The sequence below is a fragment of the Sorex fumeus genome, unplaced genomic scaffold (genome assembly GCF_029834395.1).
Source record: "Sorex fumeus unplaced genomic scaffold, SorFum_2.1 ptg000177l, whole genome shotgun sequence".
NCBI classification, from domain to species: Eukaryota; Metazoa; Chordata; class Mammalia; order Eulipotyphla; family Soricidae; genus Sorex; species Sorex fumeus.
The window spans coordinates 1,704,119-1,727,479 of record NW_026606234.1 but is presented as its reverse complement, the minus strand read 5'-3'; the positions used below and the strand labels follow the sequence as shown (position 1 = coordinate 1,727,479).

The 23,361-nt window shown below is 57.7% G+C and overlaps 2 protein-coding genes across 5 annotated transcripts in view; one reads left to right on the top strand and one right to left on the bottom strand.

The window, feature by feature from the left end:
• Positions 1–2,695: 2,695 nt before the first annotated feature.
• Positions 2,696–23,361, bottom strand: part of PKP2 (plakophilin 2) — a 219,915-nt gene continuing 199,249 nt past the window's right edge. Inside the window, exon 14 of the mRNA XM_056107786.1 lies at positions 2,696–2,710. The gene's annotated coding sequence lies outside the window, so the exon portion shown is untranslated. The remainder of the gene's footprint in view (positions 2,711–23,361) is intronic.
• Positions 18,558–23,361, top strand: part of BICD1 (BICD cargo adaptor 1) — a 55,805-nt gene continuing 51,001 nt past the window's right edge. For all 4 annotated transcript variants that reach the window (XM_056107779.1, XM_056107778.1, XM_056107781.1 and 1 more), the window contains exon 1: positions 18,558–18,780. In XM_056107779.1, the coding sequence (XP_055963754.1) occupies positions 18,568–18,780 (213 nt within the window). In that variant the 5' untranslated portion in view covers positions 18,558–18,567. The remainder of the gene's footprint in view (positions 18,781–23,361) is intronic.

The following is a 23,361-nucleotide window of genomic DNA, read 5'->3' as shown; positions in this document are numbered from 1 at the left end:
GCCGCTCCCCTCGGGGTGACATGCGGCGAGGTGACGCAGCGATGCTGCCGCCGCTCCCCTCAGGGTGACACTTCCGGCCGCCCCCTTCGGGGTGACGCGCTGTGAGGTGACACGGCGACACTGTTGGCCACTCCCCTCGGGGTGACACCCTGAGGTGACACGGCGACGCTGCCGGCCGCTCCCCTCGGGGTGACTTCCGGCCGCCCCCTTCGGGGTGACGCGCTGTGAGGTGACCGGCCGGGTGTGCCCGCGTTCGCCCCCGGGGCGTGCGCGCAAAGACTTCTCTCTCAGACATTCCCACTGTGACCGTTGAAAGTATATTCTGGGGTTTTTGTACTTGATTGTAAGACTTTTGTCAGGCGTCTTGTTTTATACCTGTTACACCGAAGTTTTTGGATGTCGAGACGTTTTGCCTTTCATACTTGAAATAAACGTTTATTTTAAAGAAAAGGGAAAACAGGAGGAAATCCTGATGGCTCCGTCTGCTTGGACTCATCCCGGCGCCGTCGGGCACCTCCTAGGAAGGTGCAGTTTTTGTTCATTGGTTGGTCTTGCCGCTTTGGGTCGCACCCGGGAATGCTCAGGGGTCACTCCTGGCTTTGCACTCAGGAATTACTCCTGGCGGCGCTCAGGGGACCCTGCGGGATGCCGGGGATCCCCCTTAGGTGTTTCAAATGGAGAATTGTCCAGCTGATGCCCGGAGGACATTTCATAGACTCTCAAGAACAGAGAGTTTCAGGGAATTTCAGGAAAGCAGAGGTCGGACCCTTTGAATGTTGAGGGAAAGGGCTGATCCTTTTTGTAAAGTGTTATCACGGACCCGTTTGGCAGTACCGTGGGTGGACAGTTTCCTTGCATGTCGCAGACCAGGGTTCAATCCCCAGCACCATTTGGGTCCCTGAGCCCACCCGTGCACAGCCAAGAGGAAGCCTTGAACACCACCAGGTGTGACCCCAAACATAAATTGAAAATGCTCCTCGTGATGCCCGGGAGCCCCGGTGCCCCTGGCAGGAGCCACAGTTTTCCTTTGGAAAGGCCCTTGGGCCCGGTGGGCGCTCGGCCAGGGCTACCACCTGCTGCGGACCAGGGTCTTTTCCCCAGGGTTCCCTTCTGGCAATCCTTGGCCAGACAGGCCTTTGCCTGAAAGCGAGAGACTGAGACTGTGGTGTGGGTAGGGACCCAGTGGCATTCGGGGAACCCAGTGGTGCCCAGGGCCAAGCCAGGCTCGCCAGCATGCAAGGCGCATGTCCTCCCACTGCACTGGCCCCAGGCACAGAACGGGTCCTGCTGCATCTTCGGAATGGTAAGTGGGCAGCTGTGTTCCTGAGCTTCACCCAGGGTGACACTGGCTGGTGCTGATGCTTCCCGCCTTCTAGAAGGGTCTGCGGCAGGGTGGGCGGGCAGTCAGGCAGCCATGCTCGTATGGGGACTGGACAAGCCCTCGGGAATGTCACATTTCCCACAAACATCAGCCTGACCTTTCAAGGAACATGCAAGCGGTTTTGTTGGGGGAGGGGCACACCCAGCTGTGTTCGCAGGACTTGCTCCAGGCTCTGTTCAAGGCTCACTCTGGGGGCTCAAGGCATATGTGATGTCAGGGATTGAACCCAGATCAACTGCTTTGCAAGACAAGCCCTCCCTGCTGTCCCATCACTCCAGCCCTGGGACGCGGAAAGATTCACTAGTGGCAGAATTGGGACTTTTCAAGAAATCTCCTTTGGACATCTCAGATCTGAGACCTTGAGGGTCAGTGTCTGGACCTTCGATGAAAATCGAAGGGGACACGGTAACTGGATGTTCTGATGTGCTAAGCGGGTCAGCAGTCGGACAGCCCGTTGGAGTTTGTCACCTTTGTGTGTCCGTTCCTAGTGTGCTCTGCAGGCCCCTGCCGGGCTGCTGGGTGGAGGAGGGTCTCAGCAGAGGCCAAACTGTCGCCAGGCTTTGGGAGACGGGACCTGGTTACTTCTGGCAGTGTCAGGAGGACGTGCAACATTGGTGGGGTGCGAGGCTGATGTGTGGATGCAGCGAGACCAGCTCCCAAGCAGAATTCGCTGTCCCCTCTGAGCGGGCACTAACGAGATCGCAGACTTGTAAAACATTATCAGGCTTCTCCACGGGCCAATTATATTTTATGAGTTCTGCGGCTGTGTGATTTTGGAGGGATGTTCAGGCTGCACCCGGCGGTACTGACTCCGGTCTCCCGGTGGTGCTTGGGGGTAGTCTGGGGACCAAACCCATGCAGGTTTGATGGGCAGCGAGCGCCTTAACGGACCCCAGTTTTACATTTTTGTTTAGTTTATTGATTTTGGGTTACCTGCCCAGCAACGCGGGTGGTGTCTGGGGGACCCATAAGGAATGCCAGGGATCAAACGTGGGTCATTTTCGTGCAAGGCAGGCACTGTCCTCCACTGAACTACTGCCCTGGCCCCTGTTTTATTTTTTGGGGGGTGGGAATGAGCCACATCAGGCTTCGCACTCAGGAATCATTTCCGGCAGTGCTGGGAACCAAATGGGATGCCGGGGATTGAACCCGGGCCAAACGCCTTACCTGCCTGTAGTATCACGTTGTCCCCAGAATTCCCTTAACAGCAAGAAACCTAGAGTGAGGACACGGCCCCGGGGCAGAGCACGCACATTGCATGCCTGAGACCTGGGTCTGATCCCTGTGGGCTGTCGGTTCTCGGGGAGACCGGCTCCCCGCCGTGCTGCCTCTCTCCTGCCTGCCTCTGGCCTTGCCCGCTGCGCAGTGTCTGGAAAAGAATCTAGGTGGCACCCAGGCTGCGTTCTGGCCTCCCCTCCTCCCGGTGCCTGCCCTCCTCGCTCCCTAGAGCCGAGCTCAGAGCAAAGGAAACGGCCAGGGTTCCAGGAGGAGCAGTCCGATGGCCAGGGCAGGCCTCTGGGAAAGCGCCCAGAGTGAAACCAACACTAAAGAAGCCGAGCTTGGCTGCGTCTTATAAATGCCTTTGAAAATCGTAAATGAAACCGCGATTATTTTCTAAAAGTGACCTAAGATGATCTGCTTTTGAGTTTGTTTTTGGCCACACACAACGGCACTCCGGTCACTTCTGGTGGTGTCGGACCCATGCAGGGTGTGCCGGAGGGGGAGAGGGGGAGAGATGAAAGCCCCAGCCCCCCACCCCCACTCCCCACCCCCACATCTCTCCCCTCTGCCTCCACAGGGCTCTGCTGCTTCCTGTCCCTTGTGTTCTGTTGCCTGACGCTCAGGTGGAGCCCGGACGCTCACGCCCTCTGCTCCTCGGGCCTGGCCGCAGACCTGAGCAGAGGTTCCTTACCCTGCACACGTGTCCTGCTCACTGGCAGCTCCTGTGTCCCTTTGAGGGGGTCCTGGGCCTGTGGAGGGGCAGGGTGGGAACACGGCAGCGAGGTGCTGCTGAGGTCTTATTTAGGCCCAGAGAAGGACCTGGGCCCAGCGTCAGGGAGACGAGGGTTTTGGGGAGAAGGACGCCGGGCCTGAGGACAGAAACCTCCCCAGGACCAGTGTGTTGGGACCGGAGATAGCGCAGGGCTAGGCTCGGGGTGTTGTCAGCCCACCGGGGCCGTCCCCGGCACCTCTCAGGGCCCCTGTGAGTGAGTGAGCCCTGGGCAACAAGGACAAGAGGAGGCTGGGGACACGGGTCCCACCTCCCAGCCCCCGGACACGGGTCCCACCTCCCAGCTCCAGCCCTGGCACACCCAGCAGCCCTTTCTCATCCTCCTCTGCTGCTCAGTGGGGCCTACGCGGAGGGTTCACAAAAGAACCTGCGCCTGGGACTAAACTTTCTCTTTTTTTTTTCTTTTTGAGTTACAACCCGGCAATGCACAGGGGTTCCTCCTGGCTCTGCACTCAGGAATCACCCCTCACAGTGCTCAGGGAACCAAATGGGATGTTGGGAATCAAACTTGGGTTGACTGTGTGCAAGGCAAACGCCCCACCCGCCGTGCTACTGCTCCAGCCCCGGGACTAAACTTTCTAAACAAGTCACACCCACAGACCACCATGGAAGCTCACCAGCCACAATCCAGAGACTCAAATAAATTTCGAAAGAGAACAACCTGCAGAGACACCCCCCCTCCCCCCAGACTCAGTGCCAGGCAGAGTCGTCTGGGGAACCCTGGAGTGAAGGTGGGTCAGCCCAGCACCCGCCCAAATAGAACCCCGGCAGCCAGAAATCTTCACACTCCACAATCACCCCAGGCCCCGTGCTGGACTCCGCTGCCTCAGGATGGGCCTCACTCAAATAAATCTGCTGAAAAATTCAGGGATGTGGGTTTTGTGACTGAAATCTCCAGCTTTCACAGAGTCGAGATGGGCTACCTCTCCCCCAGCTCCTGTTTCCAGAAGCCCCGGCAGTCACACGTCCCAAAGCTGCCACCCAGTCAAAAATTTAACACCATGGGAGGACCCTCCCAGGATGGGAGAAGCATGTGAAAGTAGACTATAGACCAAACATGATTGCCACCCATTGCCTCTCTTGCAAACCACAACACCCAAAAGGAGAGAGAGAACAAAAGGGAGTGTCCTGCCACAGAGGCAGGGTGGGATGGGGGGGTTGGGGGGTGGGAGGGATACTGGGACCCGTGGTTGTGGGAAATGGGCACTGGTGGAGGGATGGGTATTTGATCACTGTATAATTGAAACCAAGCACAAAAATTTGTAAGTCTACAACTGTACCTCATGATGTCTCACTAATAGGTAAAGGTAAAAGGTAAAGGCCCTCCGGTTGATCATCAATTTGCTTGAGCGGGCCCAGTAACGTCTCCATTGGAGACTTTGTTGTTACTGTGTCTGGCATATTGAATACTCTCGGTAGCTTGCCGGGCTCTCCGAGAGGGGCGGAGGAATCGAACTCGGGTCGGCCATGTTGGCTGCGTGCAAGGCAAACGCCCTACCGCTGGGCTATCAGGTCTGGCTGGAGTGAGTATCTCGCCCGCAGGGCAGAGCCTGGCAAGCTCCCCTTGACGTCTCACTAATAAAAAGAAAAAAAAATTAACACCAGCTCTACCACCCTGTTAAAATTTCTGGACTTCCTGGAGCGGCATCTCAATCTCTGCAACACTGATAAACCAGCAGTAGCACACCAGATTGGATGGGACGTAATGTAGAAGGCAACCAAGCTCGATGAATAAAACAGAAACACAGAAGGCTCAATCTGTAGCAACATTTTAGTGACCTCTTAGACAGGGACTTAATGGTTCCATGAAACAATTTTCACCAACTTTCTTCTAAGGAAAAAAATTTTATTGTTCTGTTAGCAAATTATTGATAACAGGTAGTATCAAATAAATTATTGAGGGTCTTCTATGGGGGCAGGCTAAAGGGGTGGTTAGGAAAATTGGGGACAAGGGTGGAGGGAAGGTATAATGGTGGTGGGGTTGGTGTTGGAATATTGAATGCCTGTAACAAAGCATCATGAACAACTCTAAACCACAGTGTTTATATAAAGTGTAAGGGGAAAACTTACATATGTAGGTCTTGCCTATTCATGTAAACTCCAAAATATATTAACACAGAATTGCAAAATAAACAAAATTTTCTAAACATTTTGTATGGAAATGTGGTGCTTGCCATTGATCAGATGTCTGTTAGTAAGATCAGTTAACACAGAAATTTGCTCTGTGTTAAAGTCTTGCGTATATGAGCACGTGTTTGTGGTATGTGTGTGTTATTGCAGGTGTGACTGAGCATGCATGTGTATAAGAGTGTGGCTGTGCATGTGTGTAGGAATGTGGCTGTGCACGTGTGTCCATGCGTGTAAGAGTGGCTGTGCCCAGGTATATGTGCATTTGTGTAACATTGTGACTGTGTGTGAGTGTGACGGAGTATGCATGTGTGCAAGAGTGTGGCTGTATGTATGCATGTGACTGTGGGTGTGCGCGTATGTAAGAGTGGCTGTGCACGTGTGTGCATGTGTAGAGCCACGTGACCTCATGATATTCATGATAAGCAACAGAAAATAAATCATCTAGCATCTGCCTGTGGCAGGCAAGCGTGAAGTGGGAAAATCAGAAATAATGGGGGTGAGAAGGTGTAATAGTGGTGGGATTGGTGTTGGAATACGGAATGTGATCAATCTGAACAACCTTATGAAAATGAAGTTTAAAAATTAAAAGTGGCTGTGTACATGTGTGCATGTGTGGAAGAGTAAGGCTGTGTGCACATGTGCAAACATGCGGATGTGCATGTTGTGTAAGAGTGGGTGTGTGCATGTGTGCAAGAGTGACTGCATGTGAGTGTGTAAGAGTGCTGAGTGCATGTGTAAGAGTGTGGCTGTGTGTGAGTGCATGTGTGTAAGAGTACTGCTGTGTGTGTAAGAGTGCTACTGTGTGTGCATGTGTGTAAGAGTGGGCTGTGCGTGTGTGCATGTGTGTAAGAGTGGGCTGTGCGTGTGTGTAAGAGTGAGCTGCGCGGCTGTGAGTGGAGTGGCAGTGCTTCCGCTTTTCTGAAATGCCCCCCGCTGACTTCATTGCCCTGGATTTCGACCTCCAGGCAAGCAAGGCTGCTCTCGGGCGTCACCTGGGTCTGGGGTCTCAGACTCCTGCAGCTTGTCTGCCGGTGAAGGGGTCTCACCGTGGGACCCCCACCCCTCCCTGGCGCTCGGGCTGCGGGAGACGCGCCCCGAGCCTCCCTGGGCGTCGTGCTGCTGTCTGGCCAGCAGGTGGCAGCAGAGGCCTGGCGTGCCCTGCGAGCCTGGGGCTCCCCTCAGCCCTTGCACCCCGGCCCTCGGGTCCCCGAGAGCACATTGGGCTGCTCTTGATTCAGTTTTTTTTGCTTTCTGGATCACACTCAGCAATGCACAGGGGTTATTCCTGGCTCATGCACATAGGAATTACTCCTGGCGGTGCTCAGGGGACCATGTGGGATGCTGGGAATCGAACCCGGGTCGGCCGTGTGCAAGGCAAATGCCCTACCCACTGTGCTACCGCTCCAGCCCCCTCAATCTTTTGAATAAATTTAATTTTTATTCAATTCAATTTTTAATTTTATCCAACTTTTAATTCCCCTTATTCAATCTTGAATAAATTCTTTGAATAATATTCAATCTATTCCATTTTTTTCTTTGTTTTGGGGACACGCATGGTGGTGCTTGGGGGAGTCACTGTCAGTGGTGCTCAGGACACTGATGCCAGGGATGGAGACTGGGGACCCAGCAGGCACGGCCTGAGCCCCAGGCCTTTGGGCACCCTCCAACACACACACTCACACATACACTCACTCACATACATACACACACTCAGTCACACACACACTAACACACACTCATAGTCACACACTCACTCATACACGCACACACTCATAGTCACACACATACACTCACACATACACACTTAGTCACACGCACAGCCACACACACATACACACACACTCAGTCACATACTCAAAGAAACATTCATACACACTCATAGTCATGTACACTCACACATACATACACACTCACAGTCGCGCACACACACTAACACACTCATACACACTTATAATCACACACATACACTCACGGACACACACATACACAGTCACACGCGCACCCTCACACACACACACACACACACAGCCTCCACCTCACGTGTTGCTAACAGAGATTGCTTTTCGCCCCACAGGCCCTGCCTGCCTCACCCTGGCCATAGACCTGCTGGACCCGCCCACTGCCGCATGTCAGCTAAAGTCACCGTTTGTAGCTGGGGGAGCCCCAGACTGGGGCTGCTGGTCCTGCAGGGCAGTGACCGGGCAGCCCTGCCAGGGCGGTGTGGTCAGGGGTCCCTGAGCCCCTGCTGCCTCCCCCAGGCAGACGCAGGCCGCTGGAGACCGCTGGGCCTTTATTTATTTATTTGTTTGTTTTTTATTTATTTTTTATGTAGGAGTACTGCTATTTATTCAGCCATTGATTAGGCTGATTGAATTGGGCATAAACTCCACCTTACCTTTTTTTTTCCTTTTTTATAATTTTATTTATTGAATCACTGTGAGAGCCGTAACAAAGCTTTTGGGTTTAAGTCTGGGTCATACAATGAAACACCCGTCCCTTCACCGGTGCCCATTCTTCTCCCCATTTTTAATGAGATTGGATTTTTTTCTTGTAAAGTTCTACCAGTGTCATATATTTCTTTGATATCAGCCTCTTATTAGATGAGTATTGGATAAATAATTTCTCCCATTCTGTGGGCTGTCTTTCTGCCCTGGTGATCATTTCCTTTGAGGTGCAGAAGCTTCTTAGTGTAATGCAGTCCCTTTTTTTAAAAAAATCTTTGCTTCTACTTCCTTGGTCAGTGGAGTTTCATCCTCAAAAATACCTTTAGCTTCCATCTCTTCTGCCCACATTTTCCTCTATGTACCTTATGAATTCAGGTCTGGTATCAAGGTCCTTAATCTATTTTATTATTATTATTATTCTTTTTGCTTAATCTTTTTTTTTGCTGTGTTGGGTCACACCCGGCGATGCTCAGAGGTTACTCTTGGCTCTGCTCTCAGAAATTACTCCCAGAGGTGCTTGGGGGTCTATATGGGATGCCAGGTATCAAACCCAGGTCGGCCGCATGCAAGGCAAATGCCCTACCCACTGTGCTATCGCTCCAGCCCTGCTTAATTGGTTTTAATTTGGCTTTTGTGCATGGCATTAGAAAGAGGTCTGAGTTCTTTTTTTTTTCTTTCTTCATCTGAGGTGTTTTTTTGTTTTGTTTTGTTTTTTAACGTGGCAGCCCAGTGCTCCCATCACCACTTCTAGAAGAGGCTTTCCTTGCTCTGCCTCATATTTTTTGCTTCCTTATCAAAAATTAACTGATCATCCCTGAGGGTTCTACCTCGGGATATTCAACTCTGTTCCTCTGGCCTGAGGGTCTGTTCGCGTTCTGGCCACTGGCCCTTTGTTCAAGCTGAGGCCCTGGTTGCTGGAGGCATTAGAACAGTGCCCCGTTTTAGCCAGTAGGACACATCTATTTGGGCTCAAAATACTAATGTCAGTATCATTGGCGACAACATTAAATGCTACAGTTCCAGCTTTCCCCGTCTCTTTATCCTTGGAATGCATTGCACTGCGGAGGTCCTGCGAACCCGGGTTCCGTGTTCAGCTCGCTGGGTCCCACTGGCTCCACCCTCCCTCACTCGTTAGCCGAGAGCCGTACATTCGCTTCAGCCTGGGCCAGGAGGGTCCGTGTCCGTCGAGCTCACCTGAGCACATGCTTCGTGTGTGGCTCCAGGCTCAATTCCCCACGTGGCTGCACTGCAGGAGTAGCCCCCAGCCCTGCCGGGTGTACCCCCAAGAGCAAAGAAAAGCCCATCTCCAGTCACACTTTCCCCTCGTGAGGAGAACCCGTTTTCCCAGAGCGTCTTCTCTTTCTTTCTTTCTTTCTTTCTTTCTTTCTTTTTATTTTTGTTAAATTTATTTATTGAAACGGCAATGGAGAAGATTATCCATGACTTCTACTCAAATCTCTTCGATAGCCATGTCCACTTGCCAACATACCAAATTCCACAGGATGGGTATGTCATTCCTAACGTTCTCCCTTCCGAAATCCGACATGCCATTTCGTTGGTAAAGAAGCAAACAGCACCCGGCCCAGACAAGGTCAGACCTGAACACCTGAAGAACCTGCCGTCAGTACTCATCAATACACTGGCTCGGCTCTTCACTCGCTACCTGTCTGAATGCAAGGTTCCGTCCCAATGGAAAACCAGCAGGACCGTACTACTGTTCAAGAAGGGAGACATCCATGACATTGGCAACTATCGCCCGATCTGCCTATTGTCTGTCATCTACAAGCTGTTCACTCGAGTCATCCTGAATAGGATTGGCAGAACACTAGATGAAGGACAACCATGCGAGCAAGCCGGGTTCCGCAAAGGATTCAGCACCATCGACCATATCCACACGGTAACCAAGCTCATTGAGGTTTCTCGGGAGTTCAAGATGCCGCTCTGCTTAACGTTCATTGATTTAAAGAAGGCCTTTGATTCTGTTGAGATGGAAGCGGTCACTGAAGCCCTAGCCAATCAGGGCATTCAAGCCCAATACATCAAGATCCTCCATGAGCTGTATTGCGGATTCACTACCAGGATCTCACCATTCTACAAAGAAGTGATCGTTGATGTCAAGAGAGGGGTGCGGCAGGGTGATACCATTTCACCGAAACTCTTCAGTGCCACCCTCGAGAACATCATGCGACGACTGGAATGGGAAGGAATGGGAGTGAAGATAGATGGTCGGCAACTACACCACCTCCGCTTTGCTGATGACATTGTTTTAATAACACCAAACATCAGCCAAGCGGCACAAATGCTGGCCGACTTTGACCGTGAGTGTGGAAAGGTAGGACTACAGCTGAATCTCACGAAGACAATGTTTATGAGAAACAGCCTTGTTCCTGTTGCCCCATTCGCTCTCAATAGAACGATCATCTCCGAATGCAACAGCTATGTGTACCTAGGTCGAGAGGTCAACATGACAAATGACCTGGCACCCGAGCTGCGCAGGAGGAAGAGAGCGGCTTGGAACGCCTTCAAGAACGTGGAAGAAATAGCTAAGAGGACGAAGAACCTCCGGCTCCGGGCACATCTCTTTGATTCCACTGTTCTTCCTGCATTAACATATGCCTCAGAGACCTGGGCCCTACGCAAACAAGATGAGAACACTATTCAGGTCTCCCAAAGAAGAATAGAAAGAGCTATGCTTGGAATATCACGTTTCACTCAAATGAGAGAACGAATCCGGAGTTCTGACATCCGTCGACGATCAAGGATCAGGGACGCTGTCTTATTTGCCAAGGTGTCGAAAATCAGATGGGCTGGTCACGTAATGAGATTTAAAGACGACCGTTGGACTAGAGCTGTTACTGATTGGATTCCACGGGATGTCAAAAGACCGCGTGGCCGCCCACCTACCAGATGGTCAGACTTCTTTGTCAAGATCATGAACGATCGGTTTGAGGCCCTCCATGTTCCCGGAGCGAAGAGATGCCATTGGGCTACACTAGCACGCGACAGGGACAAATGGAGACGTTACTGGCGCCCGCTCGAGCAAATCGATGACTAACGGGAAGTTAAGTGATTAAGTGATTAAGTGATTCTTTTTATTTTTGTTAAATTTATTTATTGAATCACCGTGAGAAAAGTTACAAAGCTTTCGGGTTTAAGTCTCGGTCATACAATGATCAAACACCGTAATCATTTTTCATCACCAAGAACCCCAATATAAACCCCCTCCCACCCCTCCCGATGCCTGCGAGGCAGACGATTTCTACTTAACTCTCTCTCTACTTTGATTGCATTCATTATTTCGACAAAAGATGCACCATTATTGTTTGGAATTTCCCCCCCCCCCCCAACAATCAGAACTGCTGAAAAGGCATTGTGAAATAATTTGTTTTCTGTTGTTGGTTATGAAAGGTATATTATTTTTTTTATCGCGGCCGTGCAATTTTGGATTTCTGATATTTTACTAATTAAGTCTGGAGGGCTTAAAAAAAGAAAAAGAAAAAAAATTAAGTCTGGAGGGCTTAAAAAAAAAAAAGAGAGTCTTCTCTTTCAGGTGCCCTCAGGGCCACTCTGGTTCTGCAGAGACTGCGGGAGGCTCCCTGGGGGTCTGCTCCCCGTGGTCCAGCGGCAGCCGCAAAGGCCGGACTGGTGAGGGCAGCGAGGGAGAAGAGGAAGGAATTCGAAATGCGATGTGCGTGGGGCCACAGCCCACTCGCGCATTCTTGCTGAGGGAATGGGAGAACGTGAACTCCAGTGCCCGCGGGAGGGGCCGGAACATTGGATGTTATGGAAAGAAAACGTGTGATTGAGCTGTTTGGGGGGAGAAACTGGGTGAACAATCGCTCCTCTGGCATTAAAAATCTAAGAAACGTTGGTGAGACAAAGTGAATAAAACATAGAAGGTAGCCGCTCCAGAATAGAAAGTGCACACGCACACACATACACACATGCGTGCACACACGCGCGCACACACACACACACACACACACACACACAAGCATGCTCACACACAAAAAGGGAACTGGCGGCAGTGGGAAGAACCAGCCTCTTTGTTCCCAGCAAACTGGCTCAGCCCCTGCCCTGCTGCTCCTGCCTTTGGCCTCTGGACCGCTGCAGGGGTGAAGTTGCAGAGGACCTGCGGGGCAGGAGAAACAGGACATCCTGGAGGGCACTTGCCCCGCAGGCAGCTGGCTCAGCTTTGACCCCTGGCACCACATAGGGTCCCTGAGTTCTGCCAGGAGTGATCCCTGAGCACAGAGCCAGGAGCAGGCCCTGAGCACTGCCGGGTGTGGCCCTAAAACCGAAATTTGAAAATCCTCCCGACACTAGATTCGTTTTAGACCTGCGCGGCTCGCTTTGATACTCCGATTTCTGCTTCGCCCCGACAGTCTAAGGCACAAAGAAACCACGCGTGTGTGTGGATCCGTGTTACTGTGCACACACGTGTGTGACTTTGTGTGTCTGTGTGTGGCTGTGTGCCGGCAGCCTTGCGCTCCACCTGTCAGCTGTGGACCCTCGCAAGGGCAAGGAGGGCGCGGCGGCCCTCGCCGAGCCCTTGGCATGCTCCGGCCCGCCGCCCGCCACTGGGGCTTGTGCCTTCTGCCTCTTGCGTTGCGCCCATCCTCGGCTCTCGGCTGACCGTTCCTCATTCTCAGGTTTAGTGGCCACTCTCTGCCCTCGCTGCCGGGGCCTTGGGGACACCCGCAGGAGCTGGAAGCACCCCCGCGCCCTCTCAGGACCTGGTTTGCATCACGGTCTCACCAGCGCGCCCAACAGTCCTCGGGGCTGATGCCTGGCTCTGCACTCAGGGGTCACTCCCGGGTGCTCAGGGGGCCGTACATGGTGGCAGGGGCCGGGCTGGCTGTGTGCAAGGCCCGTGGCCTCCCCCGCCCTGGGGGTGCTGCAGGGTCCTGAGGCGGACGAGAAAAGCAGTGGGGCTGCATGACAGGAATCATCGCTCACCGAGCCTGAGCTGGCCAGGTGGGGACCGTCCCCCCACCGGGCCACCACGGCGGACCCCCAGCCTCAGCCCGATGGGCGTCTGCTCTGGGTCTCAGCTGCAGCTCCAGGTGTGCTGCTTCGAGCTGGGCTGCCACCTGGCTCCAGGCTCAGCTTATTCTGACCCCGACTGTCCCCTCCAGACCAACAGTCCCCCTGGTCTGCCTGGCCGGGGGTGCGGGGGGACCCTCTCCGCGCCCGTCCTCTCTGCTGGGGCCTGGCGCTGGCAGCACCACACCCCCTGGCGACAGGACCGGGGGATGCCCGGAACAGAAGGAGGTCACAGGAACTGCAGGGCTGGCGCAAACGATGGCATGCGCTGGACCCTCATGCCGCGGAGGGGACCCAGGACCTCAGACCCGCACCACCAGGCCAAGACTTGAGGGCACTACCCTTGGCGGGGCTCGCTAGTACTGCTTCCATGCTGGTCTCTGTTACTCCCTCTGAAGGGTCTCTGTTACTCCTTCCCTGCTGGTCTATTACTCGTTCGGGCTGATCCCTCTGTTGCTCCTTCGTGCTGGTCTCTGGAACTCCTTCAGACTTCACCCTGCCCCTGAGGTCACCCTCTGGCATCTCCCCCTTGCTTCGGGTGTGGACAGAAGCCACAGCTGATTACGCAGTCCATTCCCTGCATCTATTTTGTGGGAACAGACAACAGCTGAGCCATGTTCACATCTAATCTAATGATCAAATAGTGGGTAAAATTACATTATAAATCTGGTTCCCTCTCTGGGAAGGAAATTCACTTAAAATGCAATTTCCTGTCCCGTTGTTGAGAGCACAACTGTGTGATTTTTATGTTTTTCGGTGCTTGCTCTGTAGACGCAATAGTGAAGTTTGGGGAAAGGCCAGAGATTTTGTGGAATGCCGTCCCTCCTGTGACTTCAGGCTGGGCTGTGATGGGGGCGCTTCTCTGTCCGTCAGGTGGACGTGGGGAGCCCTGAACTGCTCGTGCTAGCCCTGGGGTCTGTGAGCGAAGGAGGGACAGAAGGGTAGGGCCAGAGACTCTCTGGGGACAGAGTGCTGGGGTGGCCTGAACCCCGACTTGAGTTCGCGGCTCTTGTGTTTTTGGCTGTGCCCGGCCTCTGCCTCCTCCTTCCCGGCCCCGCCCCCGACGCCACCCGTCAAGCGCCTGGACCGTGTCTCCAGCTGTGCCACCGCTTCCCCAAGGGCCGCCTCACTCAGGCCGAAGCTGTGCCCAGTTGCATGTGTCCCCCGGGGAGAGGGCCTGTGCCAGGTCTGGGCCTGGGGTCTTGGCCCCTCGGACTCATGCTCCAGGCCATGCGGCATGCAGAGAGGTGCCCAGAGGCCCCGGCCTCAGGCGCGAGGGCTCCCTGTCTGCCAGGGGCCTGCTACGGCTCCCACGCACCCATGCCCACCCTGGCACTGACCTCTGCACGTGGCTGCCCCCTGCTGGCCACCCCTCGACACAGCCCCCGTTCTGAGGACCCCTGTTCCTGGCTCTGGTCTCCCGGGCCTTAGGCTCTGGGGAGGGCCTCACTGTGCTGGGGACCTGCGGTGGTGGGGGTGGAAGGGGCCCGTGGTCAGTGTGGCCAGCGCCCCCTCTCCCTGTCCCTACCATCACCACAGGACCGTGCCCATCTGGAGGGAGCCCCGTTCTCGTCACGGGACGCGATGCCTGTGTCTGTCACGACTGCCTCTTCACTGTCCCCCTCCAGGATGGGCCCTGGGGCCAGGGGGCACCTAGAGAGACCCAGTGCAGGGTGTGGCCTCCTCTGGACTCACTGCCCGCCTGAGGGAGTGCCCCCCAGGGGCGGAGGGCAGTCAGGGCTCCACAGAGGGTCTAGATGTGTGCCCACCCCCACCCCACCCCCCACCGCCTTGGCCTCCCGCCCCCTCTCCTGGCCAGACGGTCACTCCCTTCCCTACTTCCGTCCTGTCCCCTCCCTGCGGGGTCACAGGCCCGGCCCCCAGGTCACCTGCTTTCTTCCTGCCTCTGAGTCAGGCTGACACTGGCCCTTCTGGACACGGGATTGAAGCCGGGGCCCCACTGCCAGGCTGTGCCCCCTCCTGAGCCAGGCCTGGCCCGTGCGCACTCTCCATGAGCTCCGTGCAGATATGAAGAATGGGCCGATCTGCCTGGGATGCTCTCCTGCACCAGTGCTCAGCCTGGGGGCAGGGGGGCTCCTGCCCTCCGAGAGGGGCTGAGCGCGGAGCCAGGCCCGGTCAAGACACTCAGGGACAGTCCATCTCTCTGGTTATTACTGCCTCAGTTATGCTGCCTGCTGGGACGGGGCCGCGGATGGTTCTGGTCAGCCACAAAGGTGCACCGTACTTCCTCCTCCTGAGGATCCTTCCCAAGTCCACGTGCCCAGGGCCCGGGATCTGATGTCCCTCAGTGCCTGGGATCTGGTATTTCCTAGAACCTGGGATCCAGTATCCCCCCACCATGTCTGGGATCTGGTGTTTCCAGCATCCGTGACTCTGTCCTGTGTCTGGGACTCAGTGTCCTGCTGTCTGTGACTATGTCCCCATATCTCTGGTCCTGTGTGTCCCACGCCAGACTCTCTGACCTCTCCTGCATCCCAGGGAGAGTCACTGACCTCTCCTGGAAGGCCGTTGCTGGCCCTGGACCGCACCTTGGGGCTGGGCCTTGTTGTGGGTCTGGGGTCAGGTGGTGCGGCAGAGGAGCAGGTATCCAGGGCAGGTCCTGAAGGCCACTGAGGCCCTCGAGAGCCCACTCCTGTGGGGACCACTCCCGGGCGCCAACGTTCAGGCTCAGTGCTCAGAGGCATGGGGCCACCCCAGCTGCCGTGGCCCCCCTAGGTCCTTGTGTTTGTCACATGTGTGTCCCCCTGTTATGCCCCAGGCCTGGGCCGTGGGCTGCAGCCTCTCGGTCACCGCCTGCTCAGACCAACCCTGGACATGAGTCAGGGATGGGGCTGTGGGGCTGGGAGTGACAAGAGCGGGGGTCCTGGGCTCGTGCCGACACTCCTGGGCCCTGAGCCCCTTCAATGTGTGAAGATGATCCCTTTGTCATGTATGGGTGGATCCTTTGGCACTAGGGGTAGATACTTTGGCATGCGGGGAGCAGAGTCCTGGGAATAGATCCCTTTTGCAACTGGGGTGGAGATCTCTTTGGCATGCGGGGGTGGATTTCTTGTAATGTCGGGAACAGTCCTGTTTGGCACGTGGGGATGGGCCCCTTTGGCTTTGGGGGTAGATTTTATTGGGAGTGGGAGGCAGACCCCTTTGGCATGTAGGAACAGACCCCTCGGGCGCCTGGTGAGCAGGTCCCTTTGACACATGGAATTGGATCCCTTTTGGCATCTTGGAGGGAGTGGATCCCTTTGGCACAGGAAGGTGGAAATCTTTGGCATCTTTGGGAGACGGGATCGCCTTCACACATAGGGGCTGGATTCCTTTGGCACACGGGGATCAGATCACCTACGTATGCAGTGAATTCCCCTTTTTTCCACTTTGCCATATTTTATTTTTATAATTTAAAACAGTATAATTTAAAACATTATAGGGCTGGAGCGATAGCACAACAGGTAGAGTGTTTGCCCTGCATGCGGCCGACCTGGGTTCGATTCTTCTGCCCCTCTCGGAGAGCCCGGCAAGCTACCGAGAGTATCTGGCCCACATGGCAGAGCCTGGCAAGGTCCCCATGGCGTATTCGATATGCCAAACACAGTAACAACAAGTCTCACAATGGAGACGTTACTGGTGCCTGCTCGAGCAAATCAATGAACAACGGGAGCACAGTGCTACAAAACTGTGATTTACCAAGTCATTCATAATACAGTTGTTTCAGGCATTACCTGTTCGAAGACCAGTCCCACCGCCAGTGTGCCCCTCCCTCCACCAATGTCCGGGTTCCCAGACACTCCCCAGGCTGCCCCCTTGAAGGCACAGATGAGTTTACTTGGTACTGATTGTCACCAGGCAAGGGAGTCCCAGGAGCTGTAGATCCCAAACAGTTTGGTTTGGTGTTTCCCAGTTTGATGAGGTTCAGTTGTGGAGCCCAGCGAATCTGTGAGGAGGGGGTGGGCTGTGGCTGGGAGGTGCTGTGCCTTCAGGTGGGGGGTGACTCAGCCCACCCCCACTCCGAGAAGGCCCGAAGGCCCCAGCGTTCTCAGCCCAGACCCTTCGGCCTGGGAAGGTTCAGTGGTAGCCATGTTCTTCCGTGGTGTGTCGCTGGGTCCTCCCTGGCCATGGTCTGGGGTGGGTCCCCTTGGCACTGGGGAGCGGATCCCTTGGGCAGCAGAGGGCCCGGCGGTCTACACATGGGGCCGTGCTGACCCTCACCTGGTCTTCAGGACCAGCCCCATGAGCGAGGGGTTGGGGATGTGAAGCCCCTACTGGGTGGCAGGCTCCTTGGGCGCGTGGCTGGGGGTCTGGTGGCCCTCGTTTGGGGAGGGGGTTAGAAGCCTCATTCAGCGATGCTCAGGGGTCACTCCCGGAGGTCCATCACGTGCCAGGCAAGAGACCCCCCTCCCCCCTCGCACTGTCCCTCCGACCCGTCCAGCTTTCGGAGGGTCTAGCTGGGGCCGGCAGACCAGGCCTTTGCCGGGTGCCCAGGGGGCTGTTTCCGCGCCGGGTCGGCCCCAGCTGCCCACTGACCTCGGGGGTGGAGACCTCCCGGTCCCAGGGGACACGTGCGCGCCCCCACGGGCCGCACCACCCCGCGCGCCCCCGCGGCTCCCCGCGCGCCCCGCGTCACCCCGACCTTGCGCCCCGCGCCCCTGCGCGCCCCCCGCATCCCGACCGCGCGGCCCCACGCGACCCCGCGTCATCCCGACCCCGCGCCCCCCCGCATCGCCGCTGCATCCCGACCCCGCGACACCCCCGCGCGCCCCGCGTCTCCCCGACCCCGCGCCCCCCGCATCGCCGCTGCATCCCGACCCCGCGACACCCCGCGCGCCCCGCGTCACCCCGACCCCGCGCCCCCCGCATCGCCGCTGCATCCCGACCCCGCGACACCCCGCGCGCCCCGCGTCTCCCCGACCCCGCGCCCCCCGCATCGCCGCTGCATCCCGACCCCGCGACTCCCCGCGCGCCCCGCGTCACCTCGACCTTGCGCCCCGCGCCCCCGCGCGCCCCCCGCATCCCGACCGCGCGGCCCCACGCGACCCCCGCGTCATCCCGACCCCGCGGCCCCCGCATCGCCGCAGCATCCCGACCCCGCGACACCCCGCGCGCCCCGCGTCTCCCCGACCCCGCGCCCCCCGCATCCTCGCCGCCTCGCGACCCCGCGACTCCCAGCGCGCCCCGCGTCTCCCCGACCCCGCGCCCCCCGCATCGCCGCTGCATCCCGACCCCGCGACTCCCCGCGCGCCCCGCGTCTCCCCGACCCCGCGCCCCCCGCATCGCCGCTGCATCCCGACCCCGCGACTCCCCGCGCGCCCCGCGTCTCCCCGACCCCGCGCCCCCGCATCCTCGCGCCTCGCGACCCCGCGTCATCCGACCCCGCGCCGCCGCATCCCGTCCGGGCCCCGCCCCGCGCCGCCCCGCGCCGCCCGCGCCGCCCGCGCCCCTCCCGACTGCAGCACTGGGCGGGCGCGGCCGGGCAGGTGCAGGCGCCGCCGCAGCGGCCGCGCCGGGCCGGGCCTGGGCCGGGTCCCGTCCCGCGCTGCCCGGCCATGGCCGCGGACGAGGCGCTGCCGTCGGCCGAGCAGTACCAGGCGGAGATCGCGCGGCTGAGCCGGGAGCTGAGCGAGACGACGCACGAGAAGATCCAGGCGGCCGAGTACGGGCTGGTGGTGCTGGAGGAGAAGCTGGCGCTCAAGCAGCGCTACGACGAGCTGGAGGCCGACTGCGACGCGCTCCGGAGCGAGCTGGCCCAGCTGCGGGAGGTGAGGCCCCCCGCGCCCCCCGCGCCCCCGCGCCCCCCGCGCCCCGCGCCGCGCGCCCTCCCTCCCTCCGCGCCGGCCCCCCGCGCAGCCCCTCGCTCCCGCCTCCCGGCCCTCCCGGGGGCCCCGGACCCGCGCCAGACCTCCCTCCGCCTCCCGCGGAGCCTTTATTCCAGGCCCGGCCGCGGGTCCCCCCTAACGGGGTCTGCAGCAGCAGCCGGCGCCGCTCCTGAGAGCCGCGGGCCGGGGTCAGAGCCCCTGGTGACGGTCACCCCCCTCCGGAGCCCCTGGTGACAGCCCCCCGCTCCCCGGCGGCCACTCGCCTCTTGTTTTCATCCTGCCTCCCTGCGCCTCTCCCGCTGCCCAGTTGCGCCTCTGGTCTCCTGAGCACCCTCTGAGCACGCTGCCCACACCCGGAGGGGCTTGTGTGGTTCTCCCTGGGGGTCCAGCGGGCCCGGGGGGGTGGGGGGGGGGCTTCAACCTTGGGAGGTCAGGAGGGGGGCCGGGATGAGCCTCTCCCGGTGTTTTCATCGCCTGTCCTCCCTGGCCAGGGCGCGGCGGCAGGGCAAGGGGTCGCGCGGGCAGCGCCGGGCACCAGGCCAGGGCAAGGGGTCGGTCGCTCAGCCCGGGAGGAGCCTGCTGGGCTGTGGCGGCTGCCTGCCGCCCTCCCAGACGTGGGCGCGTGGATTCCTCTGCCCGGAGTCTGGCTGGGCCTCTCCCGAGCCCGCGGTGGGCGTTCCGTGAAGGAGAACGTTCTCTGGAGGGAGATACCCTTGTCCTTAGGTTACACTTGTTTCGCGGCGGGGGCCAGAGCATAGCACAGCAGGGAGGGGCGACTGCCCATCCCTGGCACTCTCTCTGGTCTCCTGAGCACCCTCAAGGGTGCTCCCGAGCACAGAGCCAGGAGTAACTCCTAGTCCCCGCTGGGTGTGACCCCAAACACACGAAACAAACAAACACAATCGGTGAGTGGCCGAGAGAGAGTCGGGGCGCTGGGACCGGGAGCCGGGTCCCGGCTGGCAGGGCAGGCGCTTTCCTCGGAATGACGCCCTCCGGGTGGTTGTGGCTTTCCCTTCTTTTTCCTTTCTCTGTAAATTTTGAAGCCTGTTATCTGGCGTAGGAGGCCAATAAAAACGTTATCGGACTGCTTCTTGACGGATGCCATGCTCACGTGTGTATTTTGAGTTTAGCAAATAAGTAATTCAATTTTAGGTTCCTATCAGCTTGTCCAATTGCATAAATGTGTGTTTCAGCATCATGGTGTAGTCGTGTTGGGTTATTTGATGGTGAGGTTGTCTGATGTTTGGTAAACAGTAGACGGGTGCTGTCATTTTATTTTTATTTTCCGGACCGGGTCTAGTGCCTCTCTGGGTTTGCCCCCAGCACAGTGCTCGGGACCAAGTCAGGGGTTCCGGAGGCATCTGCCCATCTTCCCAGCTTCCTCCCGGCCCCAGCACCTGCCGTTTTCACCCTTTAAGCAAATGAACTGGTCACGGCCAGTGTTATTTTCTGTTTGGACTGGCTGTGCCTGCGCTGGCTCAGGACAGGGGCTCGGACCCTGCTGTCCCCCATGGCTGCTCGCGGCCACACGTCCCCTGCAATGTGCGCCTGTCACTGAGCACACAGGGGGACCGGGACCCCCTCGCTCAACAGGAATGACTGGCTGTCCTGAAAAACTTAGAAAACTAAACACACACACAGAAGAATACCCCAGAACTTTAAGGGGGTTCATTTTTTTAAACTTTAAAAAACACTTTTGACATTCAAAACTTAGTAAAGTGTGTGTGTGTGTGTGTGTCTGTCTGTCTGTCTGTCTGTCTGTCTGTGTCTGTGTATGTGTCTTTTGGTCACACCCGGCGATGCTCAGGGGTTGCTCTTGACTCCGCACTCAGGAATTACTCCTGGCGGTGCTCAGGTGCTTATGGGATGCCGGGGATGGAACCGGGTCGGCCGTGTGCAAGGCCAGCGCCCTCCCCGCTGAGCTCATGCCCTGGCTTCCACACATATTTTTAAACTTAGTAGTAAAATTTTTGAATTAAAAAAAAATTCCCTCTTTATGCCGGGCTAGAGGGACGGCTCAAAAGACTTGCAAGGCACTTTGCACGCTGGAGCCCAGGACTTGATGCCTGAGCTCCGAGTGCAGAGCCGGGACCCTCCCAGGCACTGCTGGGCGTGACCCCAAAATCAAGAAAGAACGGAAATAGAGGAGAGAGGAGAAACCAGAATAAGCCGGAAGGTCTCCTCTGGCCAGCGGCCTGGCTTCCTCCTCGGCCCAGGGACGGCCGATGCCCAGAGCAGGAGAAGCAGTGACTCAGCACCCCCGAGCCTTCAGGAGACGCTCCTGGGGGCACCTCCAGGGAGGTTCCCAGTTTGGTTCCAGAAGCTCCTGTGTCGAGACTGTTGGCTTCTTCTCTGGCTGTGACCCCGCTGTGCAGACCCCGCTGTGTAGACAGAGCTGCCCTTCCTCCAGGAAACGGTGCCGCCTGCCGCCGGGCCTGTCATCAAAGCATCCCGAGCACTTCTCTGTCCTGGGGACAGTTCCCAGGGGCAGATCAGGACTTCCTCAGGATTTCCTTCTGTGCACTCTCGCTGTGGCTCAGGAAGTGGCCGGGGAGGCAGGCTCCTCTGACCGACGGATAAACAGAGGCCACGTACTGAGCAGGGTCCAGTTCCGGCAGCGCTGGTGGCTGGGCCATGCTTGCGGGCTCCCAGGGCCGCTCCTGGCGTGCAGGCGTCCACCTCAGGCCCTGTCCCTGCGGGGTGAGTGCTCCAGCCTCGAGGAAGGCTGCTTCTGGGGGCTCCTGCCAGGTCCGGCTTGTCAGGGAACCGACCTCGGGGGTGAGCTCAGGCCTCCTGCGTGCAAAGCCCCCGTGGCCCTCCCGGCCACCTTTGCAGTCTGGAATGAGCCCGAGCGCTTATTCCCGTTTGCTTCCCTGAGTGCTTCCCTTTGTTATCGAAGGAGGAATTCTTGCGCTTCCTGTGGGAGTAGCTGGAAGATCTGAACTCAAAGCCTCATCACTCGACGCTCGGGGCTCACCCCAGCCCCGTGCAGGAGTGTGAATGTGGTGCCAAAGATTGAACCCGTCTGATCGGCTGGTGAAGCCAGTGCCCTGCCCTGCTCCCCCCGGCCCCGCATGTCCTCCTGTGCACGATTCACGGGCAGCGTCCCCCCAGCAAGCATAGCCCCCGTTGGCCTCGGCGGTACGAGTAAGCAAACTCCAGCCCTGGCCGCCAAGTGGGTAGTGTGTGATTCTTGGTGGGTCTGTGCCCATGCACGTCCGCTGAAACGTGTGTACTTATGGGCATCGCATCCTGATTTGGATGAGGTGGTCACCGGGCTGCTGAGGTGCCAAGGGTGGCCGGGAGGGAGGGAGGGAGTGCAGGCCCCTCAACCTGGACTCGGGTGCCCCATGTGTCTGCCTTCTTCTGACCTGTCTGGATCTCCATTGCGTGGGGCGTTCAGAGAGGGAGAGTGTGGACCAGGTAGGCAGGCCCCTCTGCTCTCAGGTGGGGGCACAGGGCTAGGCAGAGCCCCCTGCCAAGAGCTTTGCCCCTGGGCCAAGCCCCCCACTGTCCACAGACTGCCGGGTCTGTGAAGGAGCGGAGGGGGCAGGGGGTCTCTGCCCAGCTCTTCAGGGGCCGTGAGGCTGGTCGAGACCAGCAGGGGAGCCCCAGGGTGAGGGTGGATGCTGGTCCTCAGGGGGCTCAGGCTGGTGCCCGTGTTCAGGAGGGCTCTGGGCCGGGCCGTCTATGCGGGAGGCGTGAGTGAGTGGTGAGACCACAGGTCAGTGTCTGAGGTGACTGGGCATCTCCGCAGCCAGGCCTGACTCCTGGTGGCCCCTCGCTCCAGCACCAGCAAGTGCCCACACGTCCATCCCCCCTGAGGGCGGCCAGAGAAGCCTCCGTGTGGCCGTGACTGGGCCGTCCTTGGCAGGGCAGCATCAGCTCGGGGCTGAGGGGAACCGTCCCTGTGCCCCGTCCCGCTCGCCTGCATTGGCCACGGGTTTGTTTATTTATTTATTTATTTGCTTTTTGGGCAAATAAAAAAGCAAATAAAAAAGCCTGGAGCAATAGCACAGCGGGTAGGGCGTTCGCCTTACAAGCGGCCAACATGGCCGACCCGAGTTCGATTCCTCCGCCCCTCTCGGAGAGCCCGGCAAGCTACCGAGAGTATTCGATATGCCAGACACAGTAACAACAAAGTCTCCAATGGAGACGTTACTGGGCCCGCTCGAGCAAATTGACGATCAACGGGAGGGCCTTTACCTTTACCTTACCTTTTGGGTCACACCTGGCGATGCTCAGGGGTTCCTCCTGGCTTTGCACCCAGGAATTACTCCTGGCGGTGCTCAGGGGACTGGAACCCAGGTCAGCTGTGTGCAAGGCCAATACCCTCCCCGCTGTACCGTGGTGCAGCCCTGGTCAGGGGTTTCTTTCACTTGCTTTAACCCTTTCTGGGCATGGAGTCCATGTCATTCTACTTTACGGAGTGGGGCGCACCCCGTGTTTCTCTGCCTGAGGCCCCCCCATGCGTCTCTCAGTGCACGCGTCTCTTGTGATGGGCGCCGGGGGTGGGTGTGGTGG